This window comes from Bombus vancouverensis, chromosome 9, assembly GCF_051014615.1.
Source record: "Bombus vancouverensis nearcticus chromosome 9, iyBomVanc1_principal, whole genome shotgun sequence".
NCBI lineage: Eukaryota > Metazoa > Arthropoda > Insecta > Hymenoptera > Apidae > Bombus > Bombus vancouverensis.
In genome coordinates, this window is record NC_134919.1 from 9,110,429 (window position 1) to 9,137,343 (window position 26,915).

The 26,915-nt window shown below is 33.4% G+C and overlaps 1 protein-coding gene across 1 annotated transcript in view; it reads left to right on the forward strand.

The window, feature by feature from the left end:
• Nucleotides 1–863: 863 nt before the first annotated feature.
• The window catches only part of LOC117163442 (neurotrimin), a 298,534-nt gene continuing 272,482 nt past the window's right edge, over nucleotides 864–26,915 (forward strand). The window contains exon 1 of the mRNA XM_033345713.2: nucleotides 864–1,208. Coding sequence (XP_033201604.1) covers nucleotides 1,136–1,208 — 73 coding nt within the window. The 5' untranslated portion in view covers nucleotides 864–1,135. The remainder of the gene's footprint in view (nucleotides 1,209–26,915) is intronic.

The window sequence follows — 26,915 nt, forward strand, 5'->3', positions numbered from 1 at the left end:
AAAAATCTCTTTATATAACCTTTTAACACGTTTCTGACCAGCGATGAATTGCATGTATCTCAATTTATACAAATAATAAAATATAAAAACCTGTAAATTATCATCCTTTATTGTGTTAAACAGCGATTGCCAAATTACGTCTCAGTAAAGTTAACAAAATATTGAATCAATATTTTTATTCGATTATACAATCAATAGCACGGTATAATTTTTCCATGAAAAAGCTGTTCATTAACGTGTTAAATTTTGACATACACAAACAGCTTAAGAAATATTCATCTAATAATAATTAGTGCTGAATTTAAATTCATATTGTTGAACTCCTTTGTTATATTCTCTTTAATCCATTATCAAAATATCTTTCTGTAACTTTTCATCATAACTCCTGATGTTTTAAATCGTCTATTAATATCAAAATCGTACATCAATTAAGAACATTTCGCACTCTGAAAATTTGTATGATCTCATCCACCAGTAGTTTCAGTACTCTTTCACAACGAAGCATTCGAAAATTAAGAACTTTATTTTCTTTTTAAAAAAGAAAAACATTATGAATATCTGAAAATTTATTTACCTAATAATCTTCTTGTCTTTCACGATTATCAAAAACACTGAAAGAAACAATTTCTATATTATTAAATTTATTTATACAACAACCTTTTTCTTTGTTTCTTGTTTCAGTTTTCACGTTATTAGGATGTCGTAGTAGCTTTCTTTTCTTTCTCAATTGTTATTGGTAAAAACACTACAAGAAACCGTTCCTTCATTACCAATATATAATTATACCAATGATAGTGAAGCACAAAAAGGTTAATATCCTGGAGAGTGGGCTGCATAAAATTTCCGGTAACGCGCTTAAGGGCGATCGTACTTTTTACAATCCGTTCGACAAATATCTGAAATCTTCTTTACACGATGGGAAGAACGAGGCGTCTGTAACATCGGCAAGTGTCTCCCGTAAGTAGTAAAGACACGAAAGAGACAGGCACGTGGAAGCCAGGACGCATGCGTGTCGTGTTGCTCCTGCAGGACTTTGCACGACAAGTCAGTCTGCATCTGGACTCCGGCTCGCGTACATTTTCCGGCTGTGCATGTGAGTGACTTGAAACGAACAGAATCCTGGAGGACACCAACTATGAGGGTAACTACGCGTTATCTGGTCTTATGGAGCTCGTTGATCATTGTTGCAGCGACTCATCGATCAGAAGGTGAGTGTTCGATCGTCTGACTAAAATTCTCCAATTCTACTTTGAGATCTTGCAAGTAAATTCATTGTTAAAAATTTTGATTTGAAATCTTCTTTTCTAAACATCGACGGTGAAATAAAACTAACGAATCTGGTAATTTGGATATTTTCGGTATTTTGAAACAGTGGTAGGTTGAACGTTACATAATTCCGCGATGACGCGTGGTATATATACGAGAATCTCTTGTTTGGAGTATTAATGAGAAAACGGGTAAACAATGCAAGAACTTGGAGAAACGGATTAAGGAATAAAGGATACTTGCTGTATGCGTGTTGCTTGCACGCTATTCATTACGATTATGTAAATCCCGCGTCGCACAGTGTGCTGCTTTGGTAACCCCTTTTCGTAGAAAAGGATGTTGCAATTAATTTTCTTCGCTGAAAGTGTCGTAAATGGTCGCTCGGAATTATTTGATTCGTCTTGTTAGTGGCTGTAATCGCGTGAATGATGAACGTGGTTCCCGTAATCGACTATTTATTTTGCCCTTTTAAATCATGAATTAAATCCCGTCGTAGAAATATTATTCGGGTAATCAGAGCGTTTCAACGTGCAAATTATAATATTTCTTCCGTTGTAAATATATACTTTGAGATTGAAAAATATTTGAACATAAAAATATTGACAGAAAGTTATGGAATTTGTCAAATTACTCTTGGAAAAGTTTTATGTTACGTTCTTTAATTTAAGTTCTACGAAAACACCGAAGGAAACTATATATTTTATAATAATACAATGTTCATGTTTTATAGTGTACCGTTTCATTTTATTAGTGACGAAAATTGTCCGTCCTTTTATGAAAATATCGCATTGAAATTATGATTTAAGTGAGGAATTATTTAATGCATATTGAGGGGCGGAAAAGTTCCCTCTGAATCTTTCACGTGGCCATTTGAAACTTCAAGTCAAAGCAAACTTTGACGTGAACTTTTTGCGAAGAACTTTCCACGAGGGGTCGTTCTAAATAACAACAAATATACCAGGAACTATGAGCAGCTCGTATACGATGAATAATCATCTTGGATGTTTTGAACAAATATTTAATTACATTAAAATGCTAAGAAGTGACAATTCTAATAACATTATAATATAAAGTATAAAATGTAACATCTGGTACAAGCTGAAGATTATTCCGTGGCCTTATTTCACTATAAATCACATATGCCTTATGATGTAAAATAAAAAATAAATTAAAATTTGTTAAAGCTTTTCAATGAATGTGTAACGCATAAATAAATAGATGTTTTAATACATACGATTAGTAACGTACACGTGAAAAATTTTTAATAAATAGGAACTTACTAAATTTAGATGAAAAATGACAATGAGGGCATTACTCCATATGACGAATCGATCCAAATATTTTTCGAAAAACAACGATCGTATATTTTCACTCACGTACATTTTTTCGACTAAAGAATTTTATACGAATGTAGATTAATTTCATGAACAGAATTCTGTCTAAACATAAAATATTGTTTTATTCTCGTATTCAAAAAGATTGAAAACCATTTTCTTTGTCGTTTTAAAATACATCGCTCAATTTAACCATAAAAATTTACACTTTTATGTGACACAGGTTTCACGTTTTGTTACGGATGAAAAAATAATGAACAGTAGGTTGCGAATAATTTTATTTTTATTCGACTATAATATAATGGATAATTATTCACGTTTAACGTAGACAAGCGAATGTAACAACTTTGCGTTCCATTTTGTTTGCTTGTTCGTTTAAAGGTAAACTATAAATTAAGTCAGTAATACATGTATAACACAGCACATTATACAAAAAAAAACCTTCTCTGTATACCTATATCGAGGTAGTACTTCTTACTTAAGGCGATGTAAACCTTTCTTGGTTCACAGCCAGAACGATATTTTTTGGTAGACGAATAGCTTCGATTAAAGTTACAAATAACCTCTGTATATTCCACTCTTTTCTACTGTAACGTTTTATATGCATAGAAATACTGCAATATCATTAAACAGCATAATTAGTATAGTAGTTTCATCCACGGATTGCTCGTATACCTGATATTCTGGGTCATGTTCTGGGTTCGTCAGTGCAATCATTACATGTATGACCATTTTATACAAAACTGTATTATAATAGCTCTACATACATAAATCTACGCATATAACATACTGAAGCTTGTATTATTGTACGAACAATAACACTGATTTGAGCGCAACTAATTATAATAGCTGACTTAGCTAGAACTAGACACATTAGCTATATTATCATTTGATAGCATTACGGATATATTTTCGTAAAAAATTTCGCCTGATCCTAAATCTTGGTAATTCAAACTTGCCACTATTCTTCTGCGTGTATTACAATGAATGTTTTTCTTTTCTTTTCGTTTCGTTCAGGCAATTTTAATCTCCACGAGGAGATTATTTTTCGGTACAATATACATTCTTTGTTAGAAAATACAGCATGAATTACAGACACACTGTTTGCTTCTATTGTTAGGTTACAGTTTTCTAAAAATGAATAAACGAAATCACAAATTGCTACTATAGCTTTTCAACTGAACGTTAATGTAAGAAGGAAAGAAAATATAAGAATTTGTAAAATATAATATAATATTTTTAAATGTACGTAATATAATTTAATTTAGTATAACGAATCACTACTGATACTATACGAAAGAAATATTGGCGTAAAGAAAAGAAAGCTAGCATGATTTACACAAATCACGAACTACACGAGAAATTGCAAAATGATTGTTGTTTAAATATATAATATAATCTAACATAAATAATAAATATAATACATATAATTTTAAATATAATAATGAAAATAACACTCGAAGTGTTACACAGTTTTCTTTTGTGATGATAGAAAGTCCTTAAAGATAATTTATTCAAACAATTGCAATGGTCCCTTTAGTATAATAATAACTTGATACACGGTGTATTTCATTTTAGGGATGGGTGGGATCTTGAAGGGGAATAAAGGGAGAAAATTTTCTAACGAGATAGGAATGTAGAATACAGGGAGGGAAAACATTCACGAGAAGTCAGTCTATAACTTTGTCCCACAATGGAAGTAGGACTTTCTGCGCCGTTGAACGGAAAGGATCTCCTAAAATTGCTATGAATGACGAATAGAATAACGCCATGGGGATTACATGCCCCTAGACATCCGTATTATTAATATTAAAAATTTCGTTTCTTATTTCGCTGAGGTTTCAAATAATAATTATCAATTAATGATCACGCATCTCCGTTATTAAAAAAATATTTAATCAATATATAGGAACTACTCTTGAGTCTTTCAAAACTATAATTTTCTAAATATGCGGATACTTAAAATTAAACACAGGAATTTCGACAAAAATTTATTGCTGTACTTGTTTATTTTATATTTTAGATGCTATATAGAAAATAAACGTAATTTTTTATTTACAATTTTAGACTTTTTATTTATAACATTAAGGTTCGTTTTCTCCTCTTAAAATTGATCTTGAGCTGTTACTTTATTTTCTTGTCTTGAAATAGTTAGCAGAGAAAAATTTAGGGCTCTGCCTGGTTAGGGCTACATTGTTCTTCGGAATTGGCCGTGATTTCTCTCCGGGGTAGCAACCCTCTGGAGAGTCAATGATTTGTGGTAGACAAACCCACCAGTGATTGACCGTAGCAGTGGTGCTGTCAAAATGAGCAAGAATTCAAAACGTAGTCAGCTTCGTATGTATGTCATTTGTACACATATGACAAGATAAATTAAGTGCGAAATTTAATAATTTTGTGAGAATAAATTTGCGTTTAATGTTTCACCGCGATATCTGAGTCAATTTATTCTATCGTAAAAGTACCCTAATTAGAAATATCCGTTAATCGAATATTTCATTATCCAAACAATTTATAATTAATTTTCACGATTATCCACTCGTGATCTTCGATTAAAGTATAATATAAAATATTACGAGTTCAAAAAAATTCAATTGAATTAAACTCAGTTTTTAATGTTATTTACTAATTTATTTAATCCTTAAAAATGAAAGAAATTAAGTGAAGGATTTCCTATCTTTTCTTATCTTATACATAAAGCAAAGTTATTTGTTTCACCGTTATTTAATGAGTAAATAATTAAAACATTATACACTAACAATAAATAATCAAAAAATTCGCGGTCGACTGAGATATAGAGAATATATTTTATGATAATAATTTTTCATATCTGAACAACATTTAATATTCAAATAAACTGGAACATTTAAAATGTTTAAAATCGATCCTCAGGCAATCGATTACATGTGCTTGAAAATATTATGCAACCAACTGCTGTCAAAAATAAAAATTCGGATTTTTTGGTGTCCGTGAAACTTCTGGCTTGCATGCAGTGATTTTAAAAAATATATTTTCCAGTATGCTCGCGATCATAACAGTTTGCATCGGAACGGCGAGCAATTATACGAATGCTCGTACTTTTGGAAACATCATTGTCGAGCATCGCGAATTATTATGTGGGTCGCGTTCGTTTGTTTTCGCCGTAACGTTCCAGCATCACCGATGAGAGGGAGGGGGAGGACATTTTCAAAGGAGCGTGAAAAAACAAAGTGCAATCTGTACTGGCGCCGTTGGAGCCGTACATTGAAATTCACTGGTCCAAATTCACCGGGCAGCCAAACTTTTAAATTAAAAGCCTCACTAAAATTTGTCCTAATCCTGTTTAAATACAACGCAGCCAAGAGATTTGCATAGATTAACATCCGCGTTCTCCTATACGAGCCTTTGGAAACTTTCGATAAAATATCGTTAACGACCGCGGGAGGAACCGCGTTAATTTGCTCATCACTAAAATCATTCCCCTAAATTATCACTATTCTTCCTGAATGAAACGAAATAAGGTGGCCACGTATATTGTGTCCTTGTTACAGAATTGATACAACATGAATGACGTGTTTTTCGGATTGCAGTTGTCGCTGTAACTTTGCAAGTATTAATCAAGAACCGAAAATTCACACAATTTGAAATATCTTTGTATTCACTTGAAGTGTCTCTTCAGATATCTATGTTCATCATCATTAGTGAAGTCACTTAATTTCAACATGGGCGAACATGGATTTAAATATCAATAACTTGATTTTAGATAAAATGGCTTCAAGTAAAATAATTTCAAGTATAAACCAGCTCATATAAAATGTAAAATACTTTAATAAAATAGTGTATTATTATATTCAAAGGTATTTCATTGCGTTCTGTGATGTCATTGAGTTGTATCACTTTTAAGAAAAGAATGTGATATGAGATAAAAATACACGTTATGTCTCACGTATTTCGCGTTACTGCAGTTCCATCCGGAAAGATCTACTCTCGAGAAGCGAGGATACAAACTTTCTGAAAACATAGCGGTACGCGGCAAAGATAATTTCATCGTTGAACTCATACCCTGATTAATTAATATTCAGCTTTTATCAATGGCCGAATGGAACTGAAAGAGAAGAATGTATGACTAAGTGGACGTCACGGGCATAAAGCGGCGGAAAGACGTAATTAAAATGGAATGCATAGGAACGTAATGCGTGGCATTCTTTTCTGCGAGAAAAATTCGTTTCTTCGCGATCAATTAAACCTCTTCTGTAAATAGTCGGTTTCGTTGATACATTTCTTATCAGTGTCAGCGTCGCTTCAGAATAATGATTTGTATTCTTGTCCTGAAAATTCGAAAATGTGATAATGAAAGTATTCAAATACTCATAGACACCTCCTATGGATATATTACGTGTGTTATACGAAACATTTTGAAATATCGATAATATGGTGGATAGTAAAGTTTGAAACAAATCTGAAAATGTACATGCAGACCACAAAATATTTAGTTTAACTCCATGTTATTCGGAAATTTTGTATTATAAATTTTTATCAATTCTATTGAGAATTTTTATCAAATAATGAAAGGTTTGAACAAATTCTGTTCTTAATTAGAAATCTTATCCAATCATACGATGCAAGATTAATATGTATACATTTTGTAAAGTTCACGAAGAAATCGTATAATAAGCAAACGTCAGTCAAATTCTTTTAAGAAAAAGCATTCTTAATATTCTTTTCAATACCTAAGGACGTTCAACTTCTAAGTTTAAGGCTGAAATTGAATTTAGCTTCTAACTTTCGATGAAAAGTCATTGAATTCTACTTCGCGAGACTCTCTAACGCCGAGAAAACTTCATCCAGAGAACTTTCCGGTTCTAATGTTTAGTAATGCACTAGAATTCTATTGTTGAACAGCTTTCAGTGTTGAACGAAACTTGATGATATTTTCGGAATTGTTAATTCTGAAATTAGTATATAGTATAGGATACAATATCTTTCCAGAGCAATTTTATGAATTAGTTACGGTTAGAAAGAATAAATGTCTCCTTAATTTAAAGAAATCGTATATCGTAGATGTCGTATATAAAAGTTTGTATTGTATTTTCGGTTTCGTTCTTTCATAACTAATCATCCCCTACTACGGCTAGGTACTAGCATGAACTAAAATTACATGTACTACTTTTAACCAATACTACTAAGCCATCTCTTTTATATCAAGTACGTTATAATAATATTTCACTTCTGCTCGTTTCAAACCTGCAGTACCCAGTATCTGTCTTATAATATATGAAGACCACAGGGGAAAGACAAGATAAGTCACATTTCCTAGCTTTTGTAGGAGAGCAATTTTAAAATTCAATACACCGTTAACCAATTTCGATATTACCATCTTGAAATCATATACGAGATTCTGTCACCTTCTCATAGATTTTAAAAATATCTTTTATCCTGTAATTAGCTGTATTATTTATTACTCATTTTTGTATAAATCTTCGTCAAGTTACCTATCTTTAGCTCTTAACTGGTTTCGACATGGAAGATTACAATGGATGATCACATGAATTTCTTTATTTCATTTTATTTCAGAAAATATTAACAATATATAACACGAATTGAAATTAAAGTTTTTATTGTAATTGTGAATGAAATAACTTAATTCAAATCTGAATTGAGTCAAGGGGTTGTATATTGATTGTAAGTATGACTCAACGGCACCAGGAGAAGGTTAAAAGGCTTATATCAAGGAACCTAACAGGTCGTTTCCATTTTCAGCTGGATCATTTTAAAACAGTCCCTTTTAACTACCATAATTTAATGATATTAAAATTAATCAAAAAATCAAAATTAAAAAATTCTCAAGGGAAGACTTGCCATTAAACTACGAATCTTTAAAGAAGTTCATTGTTTTACGAAGAAAACCAAATAAGGGAATGGAGATTTAAAATTTTCATAAATGCATGAATATTCTAATTATCATATTTCTTCCATACTCACTTGACGTAAAATAAATCTTCGTATTCACTGACTGATATCAATCAAACCAATCGCCGTAATACGGATCTGAAATTTTTCACGTATCCCTGTGATTCCCTTCGCTTTTCATTCGTGACACTTTTTCCGTCCGTTGTGCATCAACAGTTATGCAAAATCAAGATTAAAAAGAATGCTAACATGTCGCAACCTAATTCCGAAACAATAATACGAAAGACGCGGAGCGGAGAAACAATAAAACGTGCAGAGACATGGCACTAGAGGAGGCCAGTCAGCGGCAGTTTCAAACTTCATGTCACGGCCAGGTCCGCTAATTATTCGCGAGCACGCGAATGAGAGAAATTCCTTTCTCTTTCACTGTGAGTTGTAGGTGTATACAAACGTCCTAGGTGCACAGTGTTATACAACGCAGACCAATTTCCATTATACTACGCGCTTCTGTTATGCAAATGGAAACGCGTGTCGGGAGTGGTCGAATTCTTACACGATATTCGGAACAAAGTCTTTTTGAACAAAGCATAAGACTCGGCCATGCATGTTGACGAATACTAGAATAATATATATCGATGTTTCTATGAAACATCAGATCGTGAATTTGCCTCCATTCTTTGATAATTAAATTAGACAAGTTTTGACTCAAGCCAGATAATATTCTTCAGCAGGGGATGCTACGTGTTGCTTATGGTGATCGAATGAAAATAATTTTGTACATCATCGAGCAAAGATTTAATCAAATAATAATCTAACGTGATGTAAATATATTGAGTTGATTCGAAGGTATGGTTGCTGGATTTTGCTTGATTATTTATAACCTAAGCTCTCTTGCACAATTTAAATATTATTACATCTTTGTTTGAGTAGTTTCAGACCGGAAATAAATGCAAAATGGAGGAGATAACTTCTACAGCGATTGAACAAATAACTACTGAATTCTGCTGGAAAAAAATCACATATAATAATAGATTGATTGAAGATTAATTAAAAACATGCTAATAGCGTGTACAAAAAAGTAGGGTATTCGTTAACAGGGCTGATATATGAATAATTTATGAACATTGGACTTGTTTATGACTGATGGATAGAAAAATTTTACTCTTAATACTGTTATTAATAAGGTAATAATGTAAAGACTTGAATAATAAATTTCGTTCCTCTTTATTCGTCTTTTGTTCTTCACATCAAGTGTTACTTGAGAGAACTAAGAAAATCTAGGTCACTATTCAATGCAATTATATTACAATGATCATACATATTCAGTAGAGAATTACTATTTGATGGAAGGAAATAATCGATTTCTCTTTTAAGAAGCCCCTCTATTTACGTTTGAAACAATTGTTATCTGTGATTTGACTGAAAAAGAATTAACTAATACAATTGGCATTTCAAATCATGTTCTTCGAACTGAGTCCCTTTTTTGATCGGGTCATTTAAATATTTCATGAATCCTTTTTACTCATTTCGCGCAGTATCTAATTGATTTATTTGAAATGTATACTTATTCTTCACTTCCTCGAAATTTCTTTCATAAAATTAATATTTGCATAATATTTTGGAATATTAAATGTTATAAAACATTAAAAAATGAGGAAATTAGGACACTATCGAGGATGCTAATTATGAGTTATGAATTGCGCCAAAATAATAATATAGTACAATTCAAATTCCTTCTGAAATGCTTTATTATTTGAGAAAGTATAGTTTAAGAAGCTTACAATATTACAATATTACTTTTTGCAAAATAGCCACATTTTTTATTATATTCTGTCAAGTTAAAAAATGGATATTTAAATAGCTTCATAACTCTGAACAAATTGTATCACTTATTTGCCTAAAAACACCGTACGTTTAAACGAAAAAGCAGCGGCAACAGTTTGTGTCATATACAAAGTTAATAGGCAGAGAAAAAAAATGAAATGAAAATATTGGTCTGTTTCGTTCAATTGTTGGACCGATTGAAAACAGCACAATCCAATATAAAAATTCCTTGGTTAGAAATTTTGTTAGAGAAAGCTTCGTGGGTCAGTCGGTGTGTACTAGAACAAGGAAAATTCAATTAATTTTGCAAATTTCGACTGACGTATTTTATGATTCATGCGCTCACAAATATTTGCACGATATTCTATTACTTTTCTGGGATGCTGCAGCTGCACTTTTGCTTAAACCTCTCGAATAATTGTTTGCATGTGGCTAATACGCCGTAGAATATACGACTGACCAGAGTGCAAGTGCAGCTAAATCTCGTTCAAAGGTTCAACCATCGATTTACTTATCTTTCTTCCTCTCTATTTTACTTTCTCCTTCTGTATGTTTGTGTGTCTACGTAAATATAATTATATATAGTACCTTACGAAAGTATTTCAACACTTACTATTGAAAATTTTCATGCGCATGTTATGTGGGTCATATATAAAATATTTGACATTTCATAACTCTATAACGAGACATAACTGTCATGATTATATTGGTCATATTCGAAGCCAATCTCAAAACGCGTATATAAGTTACAAGACATTTATTGATGTATAATTAGGCTATACTATACTCGATAAATAAGACAGATACAGGTGAGCATTCTACCTATGAATCCAAATTTGTTGGATATAAGAATTTCAACATTGTATCACTACAAGAAAGAAATCTGTTTTATTAACGAATTTTACATGTTCCTCCTTAATTCTCTTTACCCAATTAAGAACACAATTTGTTCGAACATTTATTTTATAAAATTATTATTTGATAAAAAATCATAATAAAAACACAGACTTTTTGAACAATACATACTTGTACTAAATAGCTTGTAGCTTCTATCTACAGTTTCTCTATTTCAAAGTCTACCAATGTAATCATGATAGTCTAATATCATTATATTGCTGTGCAAATTCAAAAGGACATACCTGCTGCTTTCGCTTAAATCAAGTCATTGCGTCCACAAAACAAAAATAGTTTATCTACATGTATATTAAATAAAAAAGCTGTATTGGCATTGGAACTATAGATATAACAGTTTCTGTTTCGGAAGTCTGTGAAATCGATGCATGGTTGTTAAAATCGTTTTTCTTAAAACCAGTTTTTAGGCAAATAATACACCTATTGGAATCAAAACGAGAGTAGTAGAGTGGTAATGAAATTTCAAAACGTTCCATATAACACATATCAAAACATTCATGGATGGTGTGAAGGAATGTTCGAACTCTTCCACGTTCCGCTGTACGTGTATTGAAATAAACATTATACGAAAGCATAGGAAGGTTTCGTCGGATCTGTTACGATTGCATGGAAATTCGAGGTTATCCCAATTGAAAAACAATTTACTGTAACTGTTCCGGGGGCTTTGAAGCCGTGTCAGCTACAAGACTCGATGCTTCGATAAAAATTTCAGTTTCATCGATTCGTTGATCCGTTTAAATGCGATGAACGCTACCGCGCCGTTCGTTGGCTAGTTCGAAGCCGCTTAGAGATATAAAATACGGATCGCGCGAAATTGCCTAGAATTTGATTCATTCTCGTTAAGGTATCGAATGGTGTACCATCAGCCCTCCGTGTTTGGTTTATAATAAAAAGGTATAGGTTCGTTAGCTTTGATTTTACGTTATAGAGCGCGATATGAATCGCAATCCCTTTGAAAAGATTCAAGATAAAATGATTTGTACTCGTCATCGAAACTCTACATATGTATTGGGGTATATTTATAGAAATATAAAAATATATATAGCTTAAACACTTGGTTAGTCATTCCTGTGTTTTTATATAATTGTAAATATTGGATTGGAGAATGATGTGCAAGAGATTATAATTTAACGAGACCTGTAGATTATTTTATAGTTGTAAAATTCAAGACAGAATGCAATGTTTTACAGCAGAAACTTAAAATTGTCGTAAAACATGTAGCTTTATATTTTATGCGAATGTTCAAGGATATAAAACCTGCAGTGGTCAGAAAAAGTATTTGCACTTATCCTTATTTTCCAATAAAGCGACTTTTTATCAAATTTTATATACATTTCATTTTCATAGTATCAACGTTTTTCTAGTCACATGACAGTACTGCTAAATCATACTAAATTTATTATACTTGGTGTTAATTGCTAAAATAAGTAAGATAATATGCAAATATTTCTTGTAGCCTCCGTATATATAATAATATAGAAGAAGGGAATATTAATTACATATTCGCATAAAACTGAAATTTGAATAAAGATTATATAACATAACTTTGAAAGATTATAATATACTTGTAATATGCCGTACTACTTTACATTTCATATTTTATATACTTCTACATTTACGTTCATTCCTATCCGTTCCTGCATATTTACACTCATCAGACATACATAAAATACAGTCGAGTAATTAACAAAAGACTAATTCAACCCAGAAAACTACGTCCTTGTAATTCCCCTAAAATACATATAATTTCCTTTCGGAGACTGCAGTGTAACCGCGTAAAAGAATAATGGCTAGCGTAGTCAATTTTCCATGAAAAACCTTAACGAACGTGCTACGTGCCGGGATACGGTTCATTTGTCGACGCCAACGATTTCCTGAATCGTTGCAATTATCACGGAGGACGATTTCGTGTCCGGTAGAATACGGTCAGAAGATAAATATTTCTACTTTCTGGTACAAAAAAGTAACGTAACGACAAACGTTTTCCGATGTCTGAGGAAACTTTCATGGAAGAAAAAAGATGGTCAAGAGCTACGTGTAAGATTTCTCGACCGTTCGAAATCAACAGGCGACGAAGAAACGAAGCTTGATAAACTCCCTTAATAGACACGTACCACAGTGTATTCAACGAAAATCATTATCAGCGTGTATACTAGGGGCAAGTCTGATGCAATCGAACGATCGTTAAAGTTAAATTGGTTCGCTAATTAATTTCCACGCGGTTGCTCGTAGCCAATCGTTCTCTCGTTCCTCGTCGTTTCTCGTCTGGGCTTTTCGCGTTGTTTTTAACATCAGCTGTTAATCGCCGTTTTATAACGGCAATGAAGTGTTTATTGCGCGCCACGGGGACATCAGTGTCGACGAAAGTTGGTATGAACGGATGTCGCGGGACCAACCGGAGGCTACATACAGCGCTGTTCCACTCCTTTTTATCGCTCGCAGGGTTTAAGGTGAACCAGATACGAGCTTTCAGGTTAAAATTAATTTCCGCCCTTCGCGACAGATGTTTGATACGCATACCACCACTTTACGCGTTAACCGGGTCATCGCTTAATCAGAAATTTCTATAATCTAGCGAAAGAGTTTCATAATTTGTATCGCAAAATAAAAATTTAATCAAGACAAATTAATTCAAAATAAGTCGATTTCCATTCTTTTATTGATGAATATGATATAAATTATTTCCAATAGAAATGAAATAGCGCATTGACTAATTGAAGACTGAGGTTGAGTCAACGCGTTGTAATTTTTCTTCAATCAATTTATGTTATTGGAATCGAAGAGAATTTGATTGACAAGTTAATGTATCTCCCCCGGTTAACAGCTTAAAACTGTCTCGACGCTTGGTTACATTTGTCAAGGTGTATTTCAGTTACAAAATTACGTTCGAACTGCAATTACCTTTCAAGAATTCTTTTTTTACTTTGAAGTGAAAGTTACAATATTTCGTTCTACAAGAGTTGGAAAATACTTTTTTCTTTCTTTCTTCAAACTGACACAATAATATTCTTTTCGACTGATAGGGTATGTATACCGTACATGTACTGTATTGTATACAGCACACAACAATATCCTTTTCTTTCAAACATCATAGGTATAAACAATCAACCTGCAGTTTCCTGACATTTCTGTAAGTGTACCGAAACGTGTCTATCGACCCGCTGAAAGATTTGAATGGCCAGATCAACACGACCAGAATACAGAAGAGGAAAACTGCGTCAAAGAATCTATTCAATTTCACAATCAGCCGCTGAAAAGTGTAAAACGTCAGCTGCAAGCATTGTTTTGCACGCTCTAGAATATCGACACGGCCACAATCGCCCGCTTGATAGCGATCCCACTGAAGTTTAACCACAGGTGCGCATATGGGAATTTTTATGTTATTAGAAGTTTGTTGAATGATTTGTTGAAATATTAACAAATCTCTTTACAAAGCAACTTATGAGAGAACATTTGTCAAAAATTAAATGGTGAATGTTACAAAGAGAACGCTGAAAAAGATTGGATATACGAAGATAAAAAGTTATTGTAACAATTTGATACAAAATTACATGGTCTAATAAGGATTACACATCTACGCTAATTAAGATTAATTATTTAATTATGATTTGAAATTTTAATTTCCTTTTTTTTGGTTTACTGTTTTGTATTCTTTTGAAATTTCCTTCATTATTTATATTTCACACTCGTGCATAGGCACCTTCACTGTTAATCAAATTAAAGATGAGTGAAATAATTAAGAAATAAATTATTACTGTATACAATGATATATAATGATCATACAAAATTACACATATTTATAATTGTAAAAATACTTTACGAATACATCATCGATGTTGACTCAATGCATTAAAATCTATTGTAGTATAATCTATTGTATAAGCGGAAAATACCCAAATAAGGACATTTACATTATCACCCAATTTAATTGGCCAATTTAGTCAGAATTAATCGGCATAAATTGATATAAATTAACGAGATTTATTTATCATAGCACAGGAAAGGTTGCAATATTTAAATACATGGAATATTTGGGAATTTCGTTAACTGAATTACGATCACAATAAACAAAACAAATATCAAATTATTGTTATAAATAATCATGTATATGCACGCGATGATCTTGTTGTGGTTTGCTTTTCACTGGCGAAATCATTCATATTACTGATAAATCCTTTATTTTGACATTGTAACCTCTGGATAATTACGATACTTTATCGTATGCTTTATACTTTCAACGTTATTATCAAAGCTTTATATTAATTTACAAAATAACGAAATCCAATCAAAATATGAATTTCATAAATATCATAGAAACATGCATTTCTCTCTCTTTGGCCGGAGTTCACTTAAATTTCTCGCGACTCTTATTTGTATGAAGAGAGATCTTAAGGATTCTAATTAAGAGGAGAGATCCTCGTTACTCCGAGATTTAAGTAACTCGGAGTTTTCTTTACAGTTGTTCTGATTCCTCGAAAAATTTCAATGTGTCTTTATTAGTCATCTTAAGTCGTACGAATGTTTCTTTTGTTTATTAATAAAGTAGAAAAAGCTTGCACTTTCGTTGAACGATTAACGTAATTACATTTTACAATTAATTCGGCGAGTCCATAAATGAACATAACTCTCAGACAAAGATTAAGTATAATTAAACATTTCGCTTAGAAACATAAAATGTATATGCGTATGTGTTACGCTAGAGTAACACATCATAGTACCACGCCATAATATACCAAAACCGCCATAATATACCGCCACTTATATCAAAATACCATGAAAAATACAATTATCTCCAAAGAAAAACCTGGATGTCATATTGACGTAACAAATTATTATCATATTTTGTTAGTTCATCCATCTAAGGTTTCCCTTTTCATAGCGGAAATACAAGATAGATTATCCCTTCGCAGTAATTGAGGAGTCACGCATAATAACTCACACGCGCTACGACGTAGACACGAAGAGCTGAAAGGACGGGCTATCGGTAGCACCGGAACCGGATGCTCTTTGGTTAGTTTCTCGCTTTCTCCGTTTATAGCAGCGACCTATTGTTCTCTAAACGAAAGGCAACACACAAACACTACAAATGCTGGGTGAGTTCCAACATTGAAAGAATGTCTTAAACTTCGGCAATCAACGAAAAGAAGAATCGATTGAAAATATCAATGTCATCTTGGAATAAAGAAGCAGCAACAGAAAAAGAATTTAATACAATGCTTTCTTCGATTCTAAGAATATTTATGATTTTCATCTATATGTATCCTCGTATTATTTACTGATGATAAAAAGCAATTAATAGTTAAAGCTATGAAAGAAAAATTACATCAACACCCATCAATACGTACATCAATATAAATGAATAATGAATTGTAAATTTAATCTTTGAGCGAGTGCTAATAACAAGGAATTAAATAATTTGTTCACGTAGATTACGATTTCCTTCGTATTTTGTATTTCACTTATAACGTATTTCTTACATCTATAGAACAAGCTAAAGAACGGCGAAAAAACGTTAAAAAAGGAAATTAAAAAATACGCTATAATGCGTCAATAATAAATTTGTTTTAATGCCTCCCAAATCAGAATGAATGGAAGTAATCAATTCTATACATATACATACAATTTATCGCTACGAGCATTTTATATACTATAAAATTTTGTACTCAAATCTAATCTACTAATCTAATTTCAACTCAACACGAACTTAACCCGGATGATCGTAGACCTAACATTTTAATCCCTTAACAGGCATTTAAGTGGAACTTAATACGTTGAACCAGTTCTAACCTAATATTCTAATCCAGTAGACAATTCCTAATTTAGATTTAATGTCTGTACTCAGGCACATTCCTCTTGACAATCTAATGTGTCTAATACGAATTTAACGCTATATCCTGTTCAACTAAATATGGTACGGACTCGGCACCTTAGCATAAACTCAACAGGAGTTTAACACCTTAACCTCGATATGTTTCTGGTATAATGTGCATCCTACTCTATCCTTACCTGTCTGTCATAGACTTAACACCTCAACCATGTATGATGTATTCTAACACCTGAAACTCAAATATCACGTCTAACAATCTCACGTCTAACATTAGCCTAAACATTGAACATTAGTCAAGTGACCATATCTATTTATCATAAATCGATGTTGTTATTTATCACAATTAATATAACATCGTTATCCAATTTCATTGTGATTTCAGTTATACATCATGCCAGGTTTGGTTGATGATGATATTGTGGAAAGTTTGCGCCTATATGAAAAAATAAATTGGAAATATTGAATAACATTTTTTCATGTGAATTTCCATTTAGGAGAAAATTCAATTTAGGATGTGGTTAGCTAGAAATTGTCTTGTGCAAAAATAAATGAAATTTTTTCTATGATAGTTGATTTTGAAAATTTGCAACTCATTCCAATATAAATTACGTTGATCTTCCAGCCATCTTCTACCTAGTATTTGTGTGATATTTAAGTAATCAATAATGTTTTGCAGTATTCAAAGATTTTATTATACCTTGACAAGTTGTTTTCTAGTTTATTGCATCATCAATTAAGTATAACACAACATAATAAAATTAACGAGAATAGCGATAAGCTGTAATACTTTTGTTACAAAATTCGTGGAACATACCATTCATGCTAATAAATAATAAATAATAAAGTACATTCCACTTCGATAATTAACCAAATATATTCATAAGTTTTAAGCTTAAAATGAAATTAATTAAATACATGTATATTCTCCGAATGATATCCTCTAAAACGAGAACAAACAAAAATCGTTTGATCATAAATGGATCAATTATAACAATTGACTATAGATCTATATCGTCTTCAACAATTATAAACTTATAGTAGTTCACTCTCTTCAGAAGATTTGCCAATAGACAGATTATACATCACTATCTGTCGATAGATAGTGTAACAGAACAATCAATCACTGGATGCAATCGGTCGTAGCTAGAAGTTACCTCAATTATATAAACCTCTGAACTACTCTCAATTTATCACCAAACTAAACATCCTCACCGCAAGGAGCCTCTTCTACAAAAATCACCGGTTAACTTATCACCAGTTGCTTCCTCTTTCAATAAACCATCTCGTTCTAGCTGAGCCTCAATGAGGTCTTAATTTTCTCCATTTAATCACTATCTGAAAGTCAGACGCTATGCAGAACTGAAAAATGACGAGTGAATACTAAAAAAGGATATTCTAATAAGTTCATTGTAAATATAATTTTTAGATTTCAAAATTAGAAATTCTTGTAAATCTCAAATAATGAAAGAAAATAATCGTTGAAAAAATATATCGAATGACGTATCATATGTCATATATCATATATGGAAATTATCTGAATTAAAATATTCGATATGTGCCAACTTATATAATAGTAGATGTGATCACTTCGACCAACAATACACAACATTGATGTAGACTTAATTCATTATGTTTTCATTCCCTTTGTTTTAATTAGGTCATCTTATAAGTAATTCAACCTTGAGTCTTCGTACACTAAATAAAAATAAAAAACTGTTTGTTGACAATCTATTGACATCTATTAAGTTTTCTATTTCAATTTTATAAAACTCCAATATTAACCACTACCATTATTTTAATCCTCAAGTGGCATTGTTGAATCCTAAATGATCTACAGTAGTTTGGATAACTGTAATTGGTAAATTTGGAATATTCTCTAGAACTACACTGGAAATGGTAAATTTGGTATATTCACTGGAATATAACCCAAACTGTTACATAGTCATATATGATGATATCATTTAACGGTTAAACTGTCAGGAAAATCGCACTATTTAAGAGATGATTTAGCAGTTTTGCATGCATACAGTGGCTACGAAAAGTATTTACATACTCTTATTTTCCAATGAAGTAGTTCTGTATCAGGACCTACATTTCATTTTTATACTATATTAAATTTATATCCTCGTATGAAAGTTCCACAAGTTGATACGAAATTCATTATACTTATATCTAATTAATTCATATGCGAGTTCTATAATAAATGCAATCATACGCACATACATTTCGCAGTCACTGTATAGTACAAACGTTTGATGGCGTAACTTATCGCGTATAACGCAATTGAACACGTGTACGCAGCAGTCTGACGAACACAGAAGGTCGCATCAAGGTTATACATATAGAGATAAAAGGACGATTGGTGAGAGTGGCAGAAAAGAAAACGTGACGTTCTTTGAGCAAAGTAGAAAGGCGCCAGTGAAATTTGAAGTGCGCAACCGGGTTTCCTCTGGTCGTAGAAGACCGAGTGTAAAAGGCAGCCGCGAGACCCGAGTCCTTGTCTACGAGTTCTCGAGTGTTCTTCGTTCGTCGTTCCACGTTCTCCTACTCGTCTTCGCGTTCGTTACAGTCGTCATCGTTGTCGTTGGAGCAGCAGACGAACGGCACAAGGCCGTTATAACGTGACGTGTGTGACTGCTGTTTCACGATGAGGAGCGTTCAAAGTTTCTCCCCGTGACACGTGACGTAGCTATGCGACCGCAACGCGCGTATTCATTATGACTTCGGTGGGTGGAAAGGGGAGGGCGAGGGTTCGACGGAACCCCGAGTGGGAGGAAATTATGCCGCGTGTCTCCTTATGCCCCAATACCTTCGTGGCTGGTGATGCATAGTTACGTGACATGCTGAAGACGGATAACTGTTACGACGATAATTCACCACGTTCTATGAATTATCGGGAACCGTGCAATCTTCGTCCAACAATTCACGCCTCTCCTGTCGAATTAACGTTTTTAACCGGCTAATGATGAGTCTGTCGTAAATTGTTGGTGACAGAGTGGCTTTGATGAGTAACTTGAGTTTAATGAACATGGTTTCTTTGGTCTTGTTAATTGAACCAAGTAAGGAATCATGGTTGAATATCGTATCGATCTACTTTCTCCTTATATTTCATCAACACTTAATACACATTTACTACTATGTATTTCTTCTTCTTAATGTATTTGGTAACAATTAAAGAGAGAACAACATTTCTTAAAATGTACTTTACCATGCCCATTTATTGGACACACGGGGATTTATTGTTTGTACCTTAAAACGATTATTGCTAAAATCTTAATAATTTAGCTATGCTGAGGTTTCTGTGATAGTAAAAGTCTATATATTTCAGAAATATAGAATGTTTTTAAACGAATGTTTGGTAGAAATTATTGGAGAAATTTACACTTTTCAAGACGTGAAGCGTAATATACATGATCGAAGAAATACACGAAGAAATTCAAAATTTCTGGAGCATTTGCTTTGTTATCGCCGTATCAGGAAATAACATACTCTCGCTTTACCACACTGGATACCTCGCTGTAACTATCGCTTTTCGAGTTTCCCCACAATACCTTTTGGAATTCACCAGTTCTCCACGTTGTAGGATCTCATAACGTATATGTTCCTGCTCGCTCTACCATATGCGTAACATTCCCCTTTGCCAATGTAAATTCAGTTTTACCACGGTTGGAGCAGCTTGTTATACATAACTTACAGTACAACGACGAGCAACTCTGACAAATAACATTGGCGCATTAAATCTTGGACAACGTTGTTGTCAGGCACGATTCATTGTTCAACTTAACGTTTCACTTTTGCAATCTGTCTAGATTGCCTCACTTGAACAGCAAAGCGCAGAGAGTGAGAATGTAGTAAGAACATTTTTGTTGATTTCTTGACTTTATATAACATAAAATAACGTAGTTGAAAATCAGAATGATTTGTTAGATCCAAAGATGTAAGCCTTTTAAAAGCAGCTTATTATCTGACAAAGTCTTGTAGAAAACCATATTTGATATGTATCTTTCATATTTTAATATCTCTTAACATTTCAATATTATGACAAGCAATATTTTTAAAAGTACGATGAGAGTGGGACAATGCATTCATGACTAAACAAGAATATTTTCATATACAACAGTTAAAAGTAGGAAGCACCTGCTAGATGTAAAAGTACAGCTGCCAAAGTTTTACAGAAGCCAAAGGTTAAAATTTATGACAAGCAACATTTTTTAAATTATGATGTAGATGAAAATGTATTGAACACCGCTATCAAATAAAAGTACAATTATGATAATATGAAATTAAGTGGTAACGTGCTGAATTTTACTACTGATTTCCTGTAAAAGATAGGGAGTGTGACCTATCGTATTCTTCGTTTGTAATCTACAACTGGATTCACTCTCCTCTCGGTTTTCTTCCACTTTTCATTAACCAAATCTACAAATCTATCTAACCCGCCCGGAATGAGCTGCTTCGTGCTTTTTCCTTGATCTTTCCTTTATTTTTCCAGTTGGCTGTTCTTTTTCTCTTGAATCGTTTTCTCTTCATCTTCACCGCCGCAGGTTCCTTCCCTCTGACGATGCTGAACGTTAATCACCCAGCAAGAAGATCGATCAGCGATTAATGAGAAACGTCGACGGGTTAGAGGGTGGAAATTTACACGGTTCGCTCTGCCGCGGCGGTGAAAAAGCGCTTCTTTCCCCTTCTTCTTTTGCTTCTTCCTCTTCTTGAATTGATCGATCCAGAATCCTTGCCACCTTTCGAATCCATCGCGCCACGGCTGGTAATTGAGCGTTAGAAGTCGGTGTATAGAAAGGATTAGCGCGAAACCTGACTGATTTCTGTAATTCACGATAATCCTTCCAGGTATTGCCGATTGGCTCGTTTAATAAGGAGACTGAGTAGATTGCCAAGATATCATTATCAATATATAGCGACGAACAAAAGAAAATTTTTATTAGCATTAGCAATTTTGATACTAAAAATTTTTTATCCCATTGGTAATGATCATTTCTTCTGGGCTCATTAGTTTGTCATGCATTGTTATTAATAATGGTTTTATTTTTTAGAATTATAATGATAATAGTAATAATTCTACTTTATATTCGGAAATGATCGAATGAAGTAACAAAAAACGTATGAATCGTAGCTAACAAGAATTAAGCTTATATCTTCTTGATATTTATACCATGAAATACGCGAATAACCATTGGGGGAGTTATTAAACGTATTGCCAGTACAAATGTGTGATTAACTGTGCTTCGAAATTGCTCGATGAACTGTTATATTTATGCGATGAAATGAGCAGACTGCATCAACTTTGCTAGAAAACATATGACATTAACCATACTCTGATATTACCGTACATATCAAAAGCTAGTGAACTATTCGATTTATAGGAACTAAGTTCATATAAAATTTATCGTCAATAGAACACGGTTTAATCAGGATAAACAAAGTCATATTCGATTACGAAATAGTAGATATTTATGGCGATCTAATGGCTTTCTGTCCCATAAAATGAACAAACTAATGCTATCGTGAGATTTGAATTACATTCGACATTAATTGTTGTTTAACATTTTACATGACTTATAGTACTGTTAATTTGAGAATGCTTAAAAGCTAGAAAGTCAGCTAATGTTACGATTAAATTTCTCTCTATCGTCGTGCATTTTTATATTCGACTACGTAAATAATAAGAAGATGTAATGGATCTAATGTAATATTCATTAAACTTTTTAATTAAAAGATATTTCAATGCCCTTTGGTAAAGTCAACTTTCTTTCAAAGTAACTTTCTTCGCTTTCTGAGAAGTATTGTACACAGTTTCAGTAATCTTGCAACAAACTTACAAACTTTTAGGCTAAAAATTTCTTTCTTTCTTGTACAGTTTCGAGTATTTCGTATATTTTAAATAATATACGATTCTGATTTATTTGCTATCGATAGACGAAACGAATAGATGTAGCTTATTATGTCATTTACATATATCAATTTATAATTGATCTAATTTATTCAAGACAATATTTCCCAAATTTTGTAGAACCGAAACTAAAATCTGCACTTGAAGCTGTTAAATAATTCATTCAATAATAATAACTTCGAATGGACAGTATATTTTCGCAAGGATTATTTTCAAACAAATTGCACATCAACAGTCGAGTTATCGCTGTTCATTTAATCTGGCGCCATTGGAATCGATTTCTGTCCATTACGGTGGAAAACGGCAGTACCGCACGTAGCTGAGAAATTTCAAGCATTTTAATCTTAGCCGTTTATCCGGCGAGAATAAGACGATTTAGATTTGCTCGTGATCCTCGATTAAAGACGAACAACCTAGCAACGATTCTAGGAGGAGAAATTCACCAAAGGTATCTCCTTTCTTCCACCAGTCAGTATTCCGAGTATGGCCAAGTCTCTCACTAACGATCGATCCGGAATTCACACTGCCATCGAGATCCAGGTGATTTCGCCGCCCGATTCTCTTGTCTTCAATGGCTTCCTGAACAGAAGACAAAGGCCTTGCATTTCCTCAGATTCGCACTGAATGACGTCCAAAGACGTTCAGGGACATCCCGATCTGACGCGTTTATTATAGTTGACGGTTAATAGATGTGCAGCTTAGTGATTCTGAAATAACATATGATCCTTCGGATTACTGATTAATATAGACCGTTCTATTCGTTGTTCGTCGATATCAGAGCTGACAATGATATCAGTAATGATCTATATTATTTTGTGGCAGTAGTACAGAATTTCTCAGACTATTATTGCATCCGGTATACAAATTAATTTGACGCTTTTATGAGAAATATTAAGATTTTAGTTTCATAACTAAATCGTGTCGTCTAAATTTAATCATTAAGATAAAAATAATATATTTCCGTAAATGCATGAAAAATATAAGCTGTTGTACATATAAAAGTATACGACATACGTATGTATGGTAATTATTTCAAGAATATCAGCAATTATTTGCTTATCTGCAAAAACTACTGAGAAAGTGCTTTTAAATTTAATTAGTAGACGTATATATATAGACAAAAAGTAACTCTGAAGTAACTATTCTGTTGGTTGTAAGAACCTCACATTTTATAAGGTTTTTACAAACCTCACAAAGTGACATATACGAATATCCGACAATACAGGTTGCGCGCATGTGTTTTCTTTCAAAAGCGAGATGAAACGAATTTTAGACAATATTAAACTTACAGAAATATTAAATAGAAAAATAATATGACAAATTAAATTATCTACACGTCACTGTAATTTCGCTTGCAAATTATTTTAATGCTCAAAGAAACATATAACTCGATAATTAAAAGCTCTCATACAACCACGTTTCCGGTAATTAGTTCACGTTTGGAAAAAGCTCGATTCATTGCCATATATCTTAAAGCAAACACACACTCTCATTTTGCTCAAACCCCTATCCCTCTCTTTCCATCCACCATTCGCAAGCTACAAATATTTCAACGATCCCGGGTTTAATACTCCCCGTCCAGGCCGGATTCTAAAACAAGCGTATGCACATTCTGTGCCCGTTTCCATGGCCGGATACACGTGTACGTTCTGAGCCCTTCCTCGGGAGCACAAACGTATAAATCTATTATCGCGCGACGACGTTCACGACGTCCTTGGGGAGGATGATCGCAAGAGGAACAAGGGAAGGCAGAAACGGAGCTAGGAGGAAAGCAAGAGAAACCGATTTCGAATGATCCAAAGCGAGACCACGAGAAAAAGACAAACTACGAAAAAGTAGGCTAGAAATAGAGAAGGGACAAGAGATAAAAAGAGAAAGAGAAAGACGTAGTACACGGTCGGGTCTCGGTTTTCTATGTTGGCTGTTGTTCAAATGGTCTATCCGACGATAAAAAGCGATGCACGTCTTTCCCTGGAAATCCTCTACTTCCGCGAGATTCAAACGCGCACAAGCCCGAACGTGTGGGTGGGGGCGAGCAAAGAGAGGGAGAGAGAGAGAAGGTTGGAGTGAATAGAAAGCTCGACGACCCGCGCCCATCGTCGAAGCTTTTCGCTCTCTCGTCCCGCGTGTCCTCTCTTCCATCTATTCGTCCAAACCAGCTCGTGTCTCTTTCGTTCTCTTTCTTTTCCTCGAGCCTGAATCCTCGCACGGCTATCTCTCGATCCGTCTCAACCTCATCCTCTTCCTTTACCACCCCACATCACCCACCTTATCTTCGCGTCCGATGCACCGAGAAGAAATGTGTTTGTATTTGGATTCCGGCCAGATAATCTGCGGCAATAAATTTCTATATGTACAGTGCTATGTGATTGGTTTTTTCTTTCTCTCTCTCTCTCTCTCTCTCTCTCGCATAGGATATATATACACACCTTGGTAACCCTTTATTCTACGATTTCGGTACCGATAGATAGGCGACAGAGTGGACATAGAGCCACGGCACGTGGACGTTGTGCGGTTCTTGTTCGGATCGTGGACGAATGGCTGGCTACCTAGCCGAGAAATCAACCCCTAATTCGTTTACCGCGCGAGAATCTACCGTGAACCGGATTTCTCCGCCCATCCGTGCCGCGGGTATGTCTAGAATCGTAAGTGCCACTCTCTGTTGCCTCTGGCCTTCACACTGGCTTGTTTCATGGCTAAGAGGAATGATAGTGACGTGTTAGTTCTGTCGATGTTCTTTTGAAAGATGATATTTGCTGTTTAATAATTTTGTCATCCCTTTGGTAAATGATCGTAGAGTTTAATGTTTAAGCACGGATCATTTGTTTCTAAGAGAAGTATTAATTCTTATTTCATTACAATCTGGTGAGGGATTCTAAAAGCTTTAGTAATTGGATATCCTTCGATTGTAAAATATATATGTTATATTAGAATCATTTTCATAATGAAATTATTTTATAAACAAAGGCACTAAGTTATATAACTGAGAGATTACATGTCTCTGGTAATAGCAAAAAGAGAGACCGTCTGTATCTTCTCTTTTTAAACGACAGAAAACTGAGAAGAATGTTTCGTAAAAGATTTTTTTCCTAAAGGACAGAATTGAATTTGTGCGCGTTCTATTGTATTGTATTATATTTTCGAATATTTCCCTGTAAAACATATTTGGACTATTAAGTGTTAATTATTAGTTATAAACAAATTTATGACTCACTGATCCCCAAATTGATTGATATTTCAACTTAAATACTTTTCAATAGAAATTTTGATCCATTGCAATCCTTCAATTTTAGACTGTTATCGATCGTCGGTTGATTAATTCACGAGGATTATTTCAGAATTGCCTTTGATAGCAGAATAAAATATAGAAAAGGATTCCTTTTATAGTACCTATCGATTACACATGTGCGTCAAAGTTGCACAGCATTCTTTGCAAAACCAATATTTTAAGTTTATTTCTCTTCTTCTCTATATTAAAAAGACCCGAAATCGCAATAGATTCTTCTCAATGAAATAAACGCTGGCAAGTTGGTCGGGAGATAATAAAGATCCCGTCGAATTTCACTGTCTTTGTCACTCTCACTATTATTTATGATCATCGCTGTAGACCTAGGGGCTGATTTCGAAGGCGTTTCTTTGGTTTGCACGCATCATTTCTCCGCCTATGAATATCTTCCTTTCGCGCACAGTTAACTTTCCCTTGTGATATCTATGCATCTCCGCGTTTCTATACAATGTAGTGCAGCTGAATTTACAAAAAACGTAAAATAAGAATTTTTAATGGATAAATATTTTCATTGAAAACAAATATTTATATCTGATGAAAAGTGATTGATCGAATATTAAGAGAATGATTTTTATAAGTTACAATTTCATTTTTTTATGAAGAAGCAACTTTTGAATTCCATATCAATCAATTCTGTGTTATCACTCAATATGTTGCCAGAATAACCTT